The 15,160-nt window shown below is 46.8% G+C and overlaps 1 protein-coding gene and 1 long non-coding RNA gene across 5 annotated transcripts in view; one reads left to right on the top strand and one right to left on the bottom strand.

The window, feature by feature from the left end:
- Positions 1 to 15,160, bottom strand: part of nup214 (nucleoporin 214) — a 211,644-nt gene that overhangs the window by 82,567 nt on the left and 113,917 nt on the right. For all 3 annotated transcript variants that reach the window (XM_078226236.1, XM_078226235.1, XM_078226237.1), the window contains 2 exons: positions 12,181 to 12,248; positions 6,797 to 6,935 (listed from right to left, as the gene is read on the bottom strand). In XM_078226236.1, coding sequence (XP_078082362.1) covers positions 6,797 to 6,935; positions 12,181 to 12,248 — 207 coding nt within the window. The remainder of the gene's footprint in view (positions 1 to 6,796; positions 6,936 to 12,180; positions 12,249 to 15,160) is intronic.
- The window catches only part of LOC144502391 (uncharacterized), a 680,705-nt gene that overhangs the window by 660,741 nt on the left and 4,804 nt on the right, over positions 1 to 15,160 (top strand). The window lies entirely within an intron of this gene.

The raw sequence follows: 15,160 nt of genomic DNA, 5'->3' as shown, positions 1-15,160 counted from the left end.
GAGTGACCGATGGGTCTAAGAGACCCTTCAGCCTATTCCAATGCTTCAGGTGGATGTTAAAATATTCAAAGAGCGAGACAGAGAGGTGTTTTCCCCACGTCCTGGTGGTGAAAGGTGGAGCACATTCAAAAAGAATCAAGTTGGTCTACTCGATCCAGAATCATAGAATCCTACAATGGAGGTGGCCATTCGGCCCATCGAGTCTGCACTGACTACAATCCCACCCAGATCCTATCCCCAAAACCGCATACATTTACGCGAGCTAGTCCCCCTGATAATAAGGGGCAATTTAGCATGGCCAATCCACCTAACCTGCACATCTTTGGAGTGTGGGAGGAAACCCACGCAGGCAGTGGGGGAGAATGCGCAGACTCTGTACAGACAGTGACCCAAGCCGAGAATCAAACCGGGGTCCCTGGCGCTGTGAGACAGCAGTGCTAACCACTGTGCCCCATAAGGGGAAATCCTAATAATAGAAATCCTATTTCTAATTACTCCTTTAACCAATATCACCAAAGTCTATACGGTGGGAAAATGCATTCCAATCCTGGTCGGACTGTGGCAGGCAAAAATACAGTGGAATAACCTCCTGACTCAAATTAAACTGGGAAGGAACCATAGATTAAAAAAGCTCTGATGAAGCCTAATCATTGTCCTGTCGAAATGCCAAATGAATTACAGCTGATCCATGCAGTTCCTGAATTGAAATGCAGTCGGGGCCGCTGGAAGAATCGGAATGCTAGCAGCAATATTCCATGCTGTTTCAAGAGATTCAAATCATGGAATCATAAACCTGTGAAGGACAAAGGATTCCGACAGGGCACCAGTAGATGTCTAACTGGGCACACTGCCAAACAGCCTGTATAAGCAGAGACTCCGATAATCCTTCTCCAAGACCCCAACCGGATATGGACAATGCCACTCGAGGGGCAAATAAATCACAGACTGTGTCCATCCGAGGGTGCGTCGGCTCGGGAGGTGACCCACGAGAAGGTCCTCGGACTCAACCTTCTCCAGACAGGGTTGTTAATGAATCAAATGGGACGGGTATTGATTTCTCTTTACATTAATTTAATTTAATTATGTCCAGTAATTTTTGAATTGCAATTGATCCCATCAGCATTAATTATTTTTAAATTTACTCACGGATGTGGTTGCCAGCATTTATTACTCATCTCTAATTGTCTTTGAAAAGGCTGCGAATACAACTGAGTGGCTGCGAGGTCATTGCAGAGGGCAATTAAGAGTCACAGAATCCCTACAGTGCATCAAGAGGCCATTCATAGAACAGTACAGCACAGAACAGGCCCTTCAGCCCACGATGTTGTGCCGAGCTTTATCTGAAACCAAGATCAAGCTATCCCACTCCCTATCATCCTGCTGTGCTCCATGTGCCTATCCAATAGCCGCTTAAACGTTCCTAAAGTGTCTGACTCCACTATCACTGCAGGCAGTCCATTCCACACCCCAACCACTCTCTGCGTAAAGAACCTACCTCTGATATCCTTCCTGTATCTCCCACCATGAACCCTATAGTTATGCCCCCTTGTAATAGCTCCATCCACCCGAGGAAATAGTCTTTGAACGTTCACTCTATCTATCCCCTTCTTCATTTCATAAACCTCTATTAAGTCTCCCCTCAGCCTCCTCCGCTCCAGAGAGAACAGCCCTAGCTCCCTCAACCTTTCCTCATAAGACCTACCCTCCAAACCAGGCAGCATCCTGGTAAATCTCCTCTGCACTCTTTCCAGCGCTTCCACATCCTTCTTATAGTGAGGTGACCAGAACTGCACACAATATTCCAAATGTGGTCTCACCAAGGTCCTGTACAGTTGCAGCATAACCCCACGGCTCTTAAACTCCAACCCCCTGTTAATAAAAGCTAACACACTATAGGCCTTCTTCACAGCTCTATCCACTTGAGTGGCAACCTTTAGAGATCTGTGGATATGGACCCCAAGATCTCTCTGTTCCTCCACAGTCTTCAGAACCCTACCTTTGACCCTGTAATCCACATTTAAATTAGTCCTACCAAAATGAATCACCTCACATTTATCAGAGTTAAACTCCATTTGCCATTTTTCAGCCCAGCTTTGCATCCTATCTATGTCTCTTTGCAGCCTACAACAGCCCTCCACCTCATCCACTACTCCACCAATCTTGGTGTCATCAGCAAATTTACTGATCCACCCTTCAGCCCCCTCCTCTAAGTCATTAATGAAAATCACAAAGAGCAGAGGACCAAGCACTGATCCCTGTGGCACTCCGCTAGCAACCTGCCTCCAGTCCGAAAATTTTCCATCCACCACCACCCTCTGTCTTCGATCAGACAGCCAGTTACCTATCCAATCGGCCAACCTTCCCTCTATCCCACACCTCCTTACTTTCATCATAAGCCGATTCAGCCCATCGAATCTGCACCAACTCTCCAACAGAGCATCTTACCCAGACCCTGCAACATCACATATTTATGTCGATGAACCCTAACCTACACATCTTAGACCATAAGATATAGGAGCAAAATTAGATCATTTGGCCTATCGAGTCTGCTCGGCCATTCAATCATGGCTGATAGGTTTCTCCCCCCTTCTCCCCATAGCCTTTGACCCGCTTACCAATCATGAACCTATCTATTTCTGTCTTAAATATCCTCAATGACTTAGTCTCCACAGCCTTCTGTGGCAATGAATTCCACAGAGCACCACCCTCTGGCTGAAGAAATTCTTCCTCATTTCGGTTCTAAAGGTTGTCCCTTTACTCTGAAGCTGTGCCTTTGGATTCTAGTCCCTCTACTAAGGGAAACATCTTCTCCACATCCACTCTATCTATGCCTTTCAGTATTCTGTAAGTTTCAATAAGATGCCCCCTCATCCTTCTAAACTCCATCGAGTACAGACCCAGAGTCCTCAACCGCTCCTCATATATCAAGCTTTTCACTCCTGGGATCATTCTTGTGAACCTCCTCTGGACCCTCTCTAAGACCAACGCACCCTTCCTTAGATACTTGGGACACTAAGAGGTAACTTAGCATGGCCAATCCACCGAACCTGCAATCTTTGGACTGTGGGAGGAAACCTACGCAGACATGGGGAGAATGTGCAAACTCCACACAGACAGTCACCCAAGGACGGAATCGAACCCGGGTCCCTGGTGCTGTGAGGGAGCAGTGCTAACCACTGTGCCACCCACATTGCCGTGGATATGAAGGGCAGATTGGATGGCAGATTTCCTTCCCTAAGTAGTGAAGATTTTGACCCAGATGGGTCGCTCCATGATCATCATTACTGATGGTTTTTTTATCCCAGACTTTTACAATTTTATCTTAATTAGTTGAATTTAGAATTCCCCAGCAGCAGTGGTGGGATTTGAACTCAGGCCACATGATCATTAATCCAGGCCCCTGGATTACTACCCCAGGAAGATAAAGGTCCCGTAACATGGCTCTCAGAGGTGCGTATACATAGAAACAGAAACATAGAAAAACTACAGCACAAACAGGCCCTTCGGCCCCACAAGTTGTGCCGAACATATCCCTACCTTTTAGGCCTACCTATAACCCTCCAGCCTATTAAGTCCCATGTACTCATCCAGGAGTCTCTTAAAAGACCCTATTGAGTTTGCCTCCACCACCACTGACGGCAGCCAATTCATTGAATGGTACCTTATGAATGATTCATCTTTCATTTCCAAAGGGCTATGGAAGAGGCCTGACATTTTTTGATGGGTAGACGGCAGTGAGGCATTGTATCGATACAGAAATGGCGAGGTGCGAAGAGCAGACTGGAAGGTGACATCTGTCAAAAGGAAAATGACCGAGGATGATAGAAAACTAACAACCACACAGGAGCGGGAGAAAGTTTCTGACGGCTCATGAAGTGTCCGCGACTTTAGGATCTGATTGACTGAACAATCAGGATGCATAAAACAGAAAATGTCAGGGACATGAAAAGGAAGACGACACTAAAACAAAAAAATTCTTTAAAGTTTATCGTACAATTGCCACAAGTAGGCTTACATTAACACTGCAATGAAGTTACTGTGAAATTCCCCTAGTCGCCACACTCCGCCGCCTGTTCGGGTACACGGAGGGAGGATTTAGCCTGGCCAATGCACCCTAACCAGCACGTCTTTCGGACTGTGGGAGGAAACCCACGCAGACACGGGGAGAATGTGCAGACTCCGCAGACAGTGACCCGAGCCGGGAATCGAACCCGGGTCCCTGGTGCTGTGAGGCAGCAGTGCTAACCCACTGTACCACCCTATGGGAGGCAAATGGTCACGGTCCCCAAAGTGGAAACGGATACAGAAGCACTGACGTCAGAACTTAGTCAGCCCCACTCCATTGTGTGTGGCATCTCAGGTAAAAATGCACAAGGTTTAGCTCTGCCCTACTGTGAAATAATATATTTAAATACCATATACTTAATATACCCATGAATATCTAAGTGTAAATGCTGTTTATTTTGAGGGGAAACTTACAAGACCATCCATTCTGTAACAGGGCAGACAAGGGTTAGCTGTGTGGGGCTGAAGTACAGCCACACATTGGAGGAGGTTCATCTTGGAGAGGTTGCATGCGGTGTCCTTGGAACCTGCTGTGACCATTGGGGACCATGGGGAAGGGAGCAGCTTATAGACACTGTTAATACCAGTAGGAATGAATTGGTAGGGCTCTTTCCAGTTTTAACGGTGCTTTGTTCCTCATTTTGGCATCTGATTGTTGAACTGGCCTATATGTTTATTGCATTAATGGTGGTGGGCACTTGTGCCGATCCTTGTCAGGCGATAGTGGGCTGGCTCAGTTACTGCTCCTAATGAACCCCGTGAATAAGCAAGGCCTGGATCACCTAAAAACAAATGGGTCCCAGAGTGAAACAGCCCCAGCGTCAGCCCAGAAAGAGCGAGGTTTTAAGCCAACGCACAGGTACTGGGCACACTCCATACAGGATGAGAGACGAGATTAAACCGCTCCATCAGCATAAATGCAAAGCAGTCGACATAATTAAGGAGCCCCACGCACCCCGGACATTCTCTGTTCCACCTTCTTCCGTCGTGAAAAAGATACAAAAGTCTCAGGTCACGTACCAACCGACTCAAGAACAGCTTCTTCCCTGCTGCTGTCAGACTTTTGAATGGACCTGCCTTGCATTAAGTTGATCTTTCTCTACACCCTAGCTATGACTGTAACACTGCATTCTGCACTCTCTCCTTTCCTTCTCTATGAACGGTATGCTTTGTCTGTACAGCGCGCAAGAACCAATACTTTTCACTGCATGTTAATACATGTGACAATAATAAATCAAATCAAATTTTAAAAAATCAAAATTGAATCAAAAAGGCAGAACGGTATCTACAAAGTATCTTTCACAACTTCAGGAGTCCTGAAGTGCAGCCACTGCTGTAACGCAGGCAGCCAATTTGTACACAGCAAGCTCACACACCGACAGCAATGCCCAGATAATCCGAATTAATATAAAGGCAAAATACTGGGGATGCTGGAATCTGAAACGAAAACAGAAAATGCTGGAAAATCCCAGCGGGTCTGACAGCATCTGGGGAGAGAGAATAGAGCCAACGTTTCGGGTCTGGATGGCCCTTCGTCAGAGCTGAAGTGAAGGAAAATCAAGGGCCATCCAGACTCGAAACGTTGGCTCTATTCTCTCTCCCCAGATGCTGTCAGACCTGCCGAGATTTGCCAGCACTGCTGTTTTCGTAATCTGATTTAACGATGGCTGAAGGGTAAATATAGGCCAGGAAACCAGCAGCAACACTCTTGCTTTTCTTTCAAACAATACCACAGCAACCCTTTTACATTCAACCAACACTGGGTCTCAATGAAATGAATAACCTGACAGATGGAACCTTCGACAGCAGTGGTTTTTCAACCAGGGTCCCCCAGAACACGTGTTCCCCAAATATTCATAAAGGGTTCCAGATTTCAGATCATGTGGAAATTGTACCAAGTTTTCACATTTTTCCTCACAATACATTGTCCTCGTATTTAATGAAAATAATCATTCATTCAGTAGTGTTTTATATATGATACACAGTGATGAATGGCGGAGCAGGCTCAAAGGGCCAAATGGCCTTCTCCTACTCCTATTTTCTATGTTTCTAGTAAATCAGTCAAGTGTGGTAAGGCCAAACTTGGAATACTGTGCATAGTTCTGGTCACCCTATTATAGAAAGGATATTATTAAACTAGAAAGAGTGCAGAAAAGATTTACTAGGATGCTACCGGGACTTGATGGATTGAGTAACAAGGAGAGGCTGGATAGACTGGGACTTTTTTCTCTGGAGTGTAGAAGGCGGAGGGGTGATCTTACAGAGGTCTATAAAATAATGAGGGGCACAGATCAGCTAGATACTCAACATCTATTCCCAAAGGTAGGGGAGTCTAAAACTAGAGGGCATAGGTTTAAGGTGAGAGGGTAGAGATACAAAAGTGTCCAGAGGGGCAATTTTTTCACACAGAGGGTGGTGAGTGTCTGGAACAAGCTGCCAGGGGTAGTAGTAGAGGCGGGTACAATTTTGTCTTTTAAAAAGCATTTAGATAGTTACATGGGTAAGATGGGTATAGAGGGAAATGGGCCAAATGCGGGCAATTGGGATTAGCTTAGGGGTTTAAAAAAAAAAAGGGGAGGCATGGACAAGTTGGGCCGAAGGGGCCTGTTTCCATGCTGTAATCCTCTATGACCTTTGTGCTCGGCTCCCTTATCTGAGCAATACACAAGCTGGGAATACCACACATCTCCCAAAGACCACCAGCCCAAAAATAAACTCTGATGGAACTCACCAGCAGCCTCAGTTGATGCAAAGCTCATCTGTCCAAACGGATTTCTCGCGTTTGCATCCACGCTCAGCTTTCTTCCCAGCCCGCTGAAGAATCCACCTGTAGAAGCCGGAGCACCAAAAACTGCTCCTGTGCTGGCCGCCTGTAGAGAAAAGGTATAATGATTTACCTCCAGACAGAATTATTGCAGCAGGTCTGGCAGCAGCAACAACAACTTATAAAGCATCTTGAACATTGCAAAATGTCCCAATGTGCTTCAGCGAGGGCCAACTGGGTACAATTTGACACGGAGCCCCCAAGGAGGAGAGATTCAGACAGGTGATCAAAAGCTTTGTCAGAGGTGTGTTGTGGAGAGGTGAGGGAGAAGGTTCCAGAACGCAAGGCCCAGGCAGCTGAAGGCAGAACCACCAATAGTGGATCAAAGGAAATCCGGGATGTGCAAGAGGGCAGGTTGCAGCAGCGCAGAGTGGTTGGAGAGCTGTAGGAGGTTACAGGGACAGGGAGGGCTTTAAGGGATTAATAAGAATTTAAAATTCGAGGTTTGACTGGGAGCTAGTAGAGGTCAGTGTGTTCAAGTGGACGGGTGGGGCTTGAAGTGAGATAGGTTACGGACAGCAGAGATCTGGATGAAGTGAACTGCAAACGGAGTGCCATCCAAGACCGTTCTTTGGAAGAACCTTCCCCAGCGCACACCATCAGCCTCACCAGCACAGCATTCGAGAGAGAACCAACACGTCAGTTGGCATATCCCAAAACAAATAGGTTTCACCTGAGCTTGGCACAAAGAACAGAGGCAACCAAATCACTTCTGAGCTGATTATGACAGGGTTGTTAGAGTGCAGGAGGCCATTTGGCCCATCATGTCTGCACCAGCTCTCCACACAAGCATCATGACACTGTGCCATTTCCCTTGCCTTTCTCCCGTACTCCCTGCACACTGTTTCTAACAGGTTATTTTGGGCTGTGCTACTGTAGGGTGCAGTTTCAAACACACTGCAGCAAACACCAGTCGGAGCTGAGTAAGGGACACAGGAATAACAGGCAACCATTCAGCCCCTCAAGCCTGTTCTGCAACTCAATTAGTACTCTGTACCCAGCTACAGCAAGTAATTAGGAAATCTAATAGAATATCATTTATTGTGAAGGGAACGGATTAGGAAAGTAGTGATGTTCTGCTTCTGTTGGACAGGGCATTGGTGAGGCCACACTTGGACAGTATTGGCCTCCTTATTAAAGCAAAGATGTAAATGCATTAAAAGCAGTTCAGAGAAGGGTTATTATCAGGAATGGGTGTGTTGTCTTATGAGGAAGGCCGAAGAGGTTAAGTTTGTATCCACTAGAGTTTTGAAGAGGAAGAGGCAACTTGATCAAGACCTTTAAGATCTTGAGGGGTTTTAACAGGGTGGATGTGGAGAGGATGTTTCTATTTGTCGGGGAATCTAGAACTAGGGGCAATGCTTAAAAATAAGGGGTCGCTCATTTAAGATGAAAACAAGGAGAATATTTTCCCTCAGCGGGTGATGAGTCTCTGGAACTCTTCCTCAAATGGCAGTGGAAGCAGAGTCTTTGAATAGTTTTAACGCTGAGGTGTCCAGATTGTTGATTAACAAGGGTGGGAAAGGTTATTGGAGGGAGGCAGAGTGTGGGGCTGAGATTAGCCATGACCTTATTACATGGCGGAGCAGGTGTTTACGTGTAACTGATCTGTCCCATGATTCCATTTCCACAGTTTAGTAACATTTAGTGCCATTGCCTGGTAAATCACTGCTGCACCATCTCAGGGGAGAATATACCTTTCCTAAGTTGTGGCAACCAGAACTGAATACAGCACTCCAAATAGAGTCTAACCTAGAGTTATATAAAACTATAATGTTACTTCCACCTCTTTGCCTTCCAGACTCTTTGAAGTAAAGGTCAAGATTCAATTAGCCTTTTAAAATATTTCTGTACCTGTCCACGAGATTTTAATAATTCTGGACTTGGAACACTAAATTTCTCTGCTGCTCCATAGTTCCTCTCCACTCACCATTTAGAAAATTCTCTCATCTATTAATATCTTGGGTCCAAAACGAATGACCTCACACTTCCCCACACTGAATCTGTAGCAGACGAAGCTTTTACTCAATGGGGTGGCACGGTGGCGCAGTGGTTAGCACTGCTGCTTCACAGTGCCAGGGACCCGGGTTCGATTCCCGGCTTGGGTCCGTCTGTGCGGAGTCTGCACATTCTACCCGTGTCTGCATGGGTTTCCTCCCACACTCCAAAGATGTGCGGGTTAGGTGGATTGGCCATGCTAAATTGCCCCTTAGTGTTAGGGGGACTAGCTAGGGTAAATGCATGGGGTTATGGGGAAGAGACCTGGGTGGGATTGTGGTCGGTGCAGATTCGATGGGCCGAATAGCCTCCTTCTGCACTGTAGGGATTCTATGACCCTGATGTTACTGGCACGGCCGCCCAAGGTCCGTCAGATCGTGCCCGAGGCCAATGGGGAATGCCGTTCCGCGAGCATCGCGCACCCCAAAACAAAATCAGAGCCTATGAATCTGTCATGGATCACTTTGTAGGTTTCTACTCTCAACTATTTACTGTGGTTCCTAACCTGGTGCTGTCAGCAAACTTGGATACATGGCTTTCTACTTGGCAATCCCATGTCATTTATAAATAGTGAAAAGCTGAGAGGCCCCAGTGCAGATTCCCGAGGGATACCGCTCGTTACATCTGGACAACGGGCAACAGGAACCAGTCCGAGTGCGTGTGCGGTGTTAGGGATTCAGCTAGAGTAACACCTCCTCCACCACTCTGCCCTTTCCCCTCAACGTGAGAAAATACAAGAATGACAAAGACCGCAGGGAGTTTGGCAGCAGCAGGAATCTGTTTATCAGCCGTCTTCACCTATGGGACCCAGAGTATTATTACAACTCAAACAGATGGGTTAAAGGCCATAAAATATCAACATGAAATGCTGGAAAAGTACTCAGCAGGTCAGACAGCATCCGCAGCGAGAGGCAGAGAGGTGAGTGTTTTCGGTTGATAAGCTTGCATCTGGAAGGAATTTGAAACTCAAGGCAGGAAATCGGAGGCTGGTGTATAAGAGCATCTCGCAGGGAGGGGCTCACAACTCTGTTGGGGTCACAGGTCAATCGTTTTGGGTCACAAGCTCAGGGGTAGCAATGGCGACCTGTCGCGAGCAGACTCTGGTCGCGATGCAAATTCCACCCCCTGACCAGGGGTGGCACGGTGGCTAGCACTGCTGCCTCACAGCGCCGGGAACGCAGGTTCAATTCCAGCCTTGGGTCACTGTCTGTGGTGGAGTCTGCACATTCTCCCCGTGTCTGCGTGGGTTTCCTCGGGGGAGCTCCGGTTTCCTCCCACAGTCCAAAGATGTGCAGGTTAGGTGGATTGGCCATGCTAAATTGTTCAACACTGCCCAACAAAATGGAGTCCACCTGGGGAAAAAGGACTGACATCATCCAATCCTATCATACAATCCCCACAGTGCAGAAGGAGGCCATTCGGCCCATCGCTTCTGCACTGACCACAATCCCACCCAGGCCCTACTAGTCCCCCTGACACTAAGGGACAATTCAGCATGGCCAATGCACATCTTTGGACTGTGGGAAGAAACCGGAGCACCCGGAGGAAACCCACGCAGACACGGGAAGAACGTGCAGACTCTGCACAGACAGTGAACCAAGCCGGGAATCGAACCCGGGTCCCTGACACTGTGAGGCAGCAGTGCTAACCACTGTGCCACCGTGACGCTCATAAAAGAAGGCCTGAGGGGGGGTGGAAAGCACGAGTGATAAAGAGTAAAGAAAGCGATGATGGTGTGATTGTGGGAATGGGGTCACAAAAGAAAAAAAAAAGATGGATCAAGAGGAGGTGCAATTAGTCACAGAACAACAGAAGGGGAGTGAACCATGGAAAATCCAGCCAAGATGAAGCAGCTCCCACTGTCCTGGAATGTGGAGGAGAAATGTGGGGAGGCCACCCACTGGTTATCCTTCTCCACTGGCTATCATGACCTGATAATGAAGCCATAAACCACACTGTTCTCTTAACCATCAACTTTGGAGGTTACAGCGTAGCTCAGCATGCGCAATGATGAGCATTCTCCCCACAGCCAATGCAGTACATCAGAATGCTGGAAAGGTGAGTATAACTCAGTGAACCTGCAAGGGGATACTAATAAGGTTTGATAGGGTTGACACAGCAATGATGCTGTCACTTGTGGGGAGACCAAAGTGGGACTCGCTACCACAAGGAGCATGGCTGCATTTAAGGGGGAGCTGGATAAACAGGAGGGAGAAAGGGATAGAAGAGGAAGGCTGGACAAAGCAGGGTGGGAGGAGACACAACTGGAGCATAAACACAGGCATGGACCAGGTGGGTCAAAGTCTGTGATGTCAAATTCTATGTAATTCTGCAATTGGTACCAGGTGTTAACAGTTTTTGCCACGTTGAGAGAAAAAGAAGCCATGGTGAAGATCTAGAGGTTTAAAAGAGGTGACTAATAAGTGTGAGAAGCCTCACACTTGAAATTCGGCATGGACAAGTTGGGCCGAAGGGCCTGTTTCCATGCTGTAAACCTCTATGACTCTATGATAACACCAGGCTAAAGTCCAACAGGTTTATTTGGAATCACGAGCTTTCGGAGTGCTCAGTGCTCTGAAAGCTCGTTATTCCAAATAAACCTGTTGGACTTTTAACCTGGTGTTGTGAGACTTCTTCCTGTGCCCACCCCAGTCCAACACCGGCATCTCCACCTCATAAGAGTGAACAAGAGGGACTGTTTCTGCTGGCAGGAGGGTTGGGAATCAGAGAAGCAACGGCTTCTCGATGCTAGGCAGGAGCACTTGGGGAGGGCAAACAGGCCGTGCGCAAGCAGTGGTCCCATTAAGACGTGCACATGCCTGGCCATTCAGCATTCATCCAGGGGCTGTACAGTGCAAGAAACAGCAAAGGCAAATTCAAGGGAATGTTGCAGCTGAGACAGATACCAGATAATAAAGCAGGAGAATCGGAGGGGAGACAGAATTGAATGTTTCTGGAATGCAGTCCTCAAAAGGAAGTAGATTGAAAAGTAACTTTCAAACAGGAATTGGATAAACACTTGAAATGGAAAGAATTTGCAGGGTGGTAGGGAAAAACTAGGGTGGGGAAAGAAGTGGGGACTTATTGGAAAAGTTGACGGTGGGTCAAATCACCCACTTATGTTCAATAAGAGGCCACAATAGGGGAGACCTGGTTGCAATTGCGATGACAGAGCAAAGTAGAGACACTGGAGGATTGCCATTATGTTGCGCCATTCCTTGTACAGAGATCCTACGAGACAATTTACAGTGACAATTCGAATAGCAATGCTTTGAAAGCTTATGGGATCTCACCTGACCAAACACATTGCTGGCGCTCCCAGGTTGGCTGAACACAGAACTCACCGGACTGGAACCAAAATCTGAAAAGGATAAAAAAGTCACATTTATGAGCTGCAACCCATCTCGCCAATCCAAAAGGCAGGGTACTGCGCCAAACATCGAGGGAACTGAATTGGCTTTGACAAAGGGTCACCTGGACTCGTAACGTCAACTCTTTTCTCTCCTTACAGATGCTGCCAGACCTGCTGAGATTTTCCAGTGTTCTTCTCTTTTGGTTTCAGATTCCAGCATCCGCAGAAATTTGCTTTGATCGGAATCTGACCACTACTGGTCATAGCTCACCATCTTTCATCCACTTAAAGATACACAAGTACCAGTGTTCAAAAGAATTGGCTTATTTATTGCATTATTCCTTTTCAAAAAGGCAACTGGGTATATAGATCATAGAATTTCACAGCGCAGAATCTCAGCATTGTTATAGTGCAGGAGGAGGCCATTCGGCCCACTGTCAGCACCTGCTCTCCAAGTGACCAATGCACCTAGTGCCATTCCTGCACCTTCTCCCCACAGCCCTGCACGTTCTTACTTTTCAGATACCAATCCAAATCTGTCTTGAATATTCTATTGAACCTGCCTCCACCACACTGCTGGGCAACCACATTCGAGATCCCAACCACTGCCTCGCGTCTATCCCTGTTTCTGCCAATTACCTTAAATCCGAGCCGCCTTTGTTCTTGATCCTTCCGCCAATGGGAACAGATTTCCCTATCTACTGTGTCCAGACCCCTCATGGTTTCGAATACAGCAGGCCATTCGACCCATCGCACCTGTGCTGGCTCTTTGAAGGAGCTTTCCATTTAATTCCACTCCTGCTTGCTCTTGTCCTCATAACTGTTTTTTTTCTTTTCCCCATTTCCGCTTTGCAAGTTATTATCGAATCTGACTCCAGCCGCTTTCCCAGTGGCACATTCCACATCACAACAATTCACTGCACAAAAATAACTTGTCAATTCTATTAAATCTGTATTGCTTTGGTTACCGAGCTACCTGCCAGCAGAAAGATTCTCATTTGATCATGTAAAATCCTTCAGAGATCCAATTCCGTGGATCAATAAATTGTCAAGGACCATTGGGGAGGCAATGGTCCAGTGGTATTATCGTAGACTACTAATCCAGAAACTCAGCTAATGTTCTGGGGACCCGGGTTCGAACCCTGCCGCGTGAATGTGAGTTCAATTTAAAATATACCTGGAATTAAAGAATGTACTGGTGACCATGAAACCATTGTCGATGTCAGAAAAACCCATCTGGTTCACTAATGTCCTTTAGGGAAGGAAATCTGCCGTCCTTACCTGGTCTGGCCTACATGTGACTCCAGAGTTACAGCAATGGGGCGGCACGGTAGCACAGTGGTTAGCACTGCTGCTTCACAGCTCCAGGGTCCCAGGTTCGATTCCCGGCTCGGGTCACTGTCTGTGTGGAGTTTGCACATTCTCCTCGTATCTGCGTGGGTTTCCTCCGGGTGCTCCGGTTTCCTCCCACAGTCCAAAGATGTGCGGGTTAGGTTGATTGGCCAGGTTAAAAAAATTGCCCCTTAGAGTCCTTAGATGCGTAGGTTAGTGGGATTAGCGGGTAGATATGTGGGGGTCGGGCCTGGGTGGGATTGTGGTTGGTGCAGACTCGATGGGCCGAATGGCCTCCTTCTGCACTGTAGGGTTTCTATGATTTCTATGAATGTGGTTGACTCTCAACTGCCCTCCTCAGGCAACTAGGGATGGGCAATAAATGCTGGCCCAGCCAGCGACACCCATGCCCCACGAATGAATTTTAAAAAGGAGGAAATAAAAATAATTGAAGAGGCTAATACAACGCTGGCCTTTATATCTAAAAGACTAGAATACAAGAGGAGAGGATTTTGTTTTATTCAACAGGTGTACGAAGCTCTAGTTAGATCACAGTCAGAGTACTGTGAACAGTTCTGGGCACCACACCTTGATAAGGATATACCGGCCTTGGAAGGAGTGCAGTGTAGATTGACCAGAATAATGCCTGGATTCCAATAATTAAATTACAAGGAGAGATTACACAGACCATAAGACCATAAGACATCGGAGCAGAATTAGGCCACTCGGCCCATCGAGTCTGCTCCGCCATTCAATCATGGCTGATATTTTTCTCATCCCCTTTCTCCTGCCTTTTCCCCCATAACCCCTGATCCCCTTATTAATCCAGAACCTATCTATCTCGGTCTTAAAGACACTCAATGACCCGGCCTCCACAGCCTTCTGCGGCAAAGAGTTCCACAGATTCACCACTCTCTGGCTGAAGAAATTCCTCCTCATCTCTGTTCTAAAGGATCGTCTTTAGCCTGAGGTTGTGCCCTCTGGTTCTAGTTTTTCCTACTAGTGGAAACATTGTCTCCATGTCCACTCTATCCAGGCCTCGCAGTGTCCTGTAAGTTTCAATAAGATCCCCCACATCCTTCTAAACTCCAATGAGTACAGACCCAGAGTCCTCAACCGTTCCTCATACGACAAGCTCTTTATTCCAGGAATCATTCTTGTGAGCCTCCTCTGGAGGCCAGCACATTCTTCCTTAGATATGGGGCCCAAAACTGCTCACAATACTCTAAATGGAGCCTAATACAGCCTCAGAAATACATCCCTGCTCTTGTATTCTAGCCTCAGTGGGTTATATTCCCTCAAATTTAGAAGAGCAAGAAGTGATTTCAAAGTATTCCAGATATTATCAGGAGTAAAGAGAGTGAAACTATTCTACTGCTGTTGGGTGAATTTGATTTATTGCCACATATCCCAGGGCATGGTTTAAACATTAGAGCCAAAACTTTCAAGAATACAACGGTGAAACATTCCTACACACAAAGGATAGCAGAAGTTTCAAATTTTCCTCCACAAATTGCAATTGAGGCGAGATTAATTGTTCATTTTAAATCCAAGACTGATATTTTATTAGCCAAAGATAAGTTTAAGTT

The sequence above is a fragment of the Mustelus asterias genome, chromosome 13 (assembly GCF_964213995.1).
Source record: "Mustelus asterias chromosome 13, sMusAst1.hap1.1, whole genome shotgun sequence".
Taxonomy (NCBI): Eukaryota; Metazoa; Chordata; class Chondrichthyes; order Carcharhiniformes; family Triakidae; genus Mustelus; species Mustelus asterias.
This window is presented reverse-complemented; position numbering and strand designations above follow the sequence as displayed.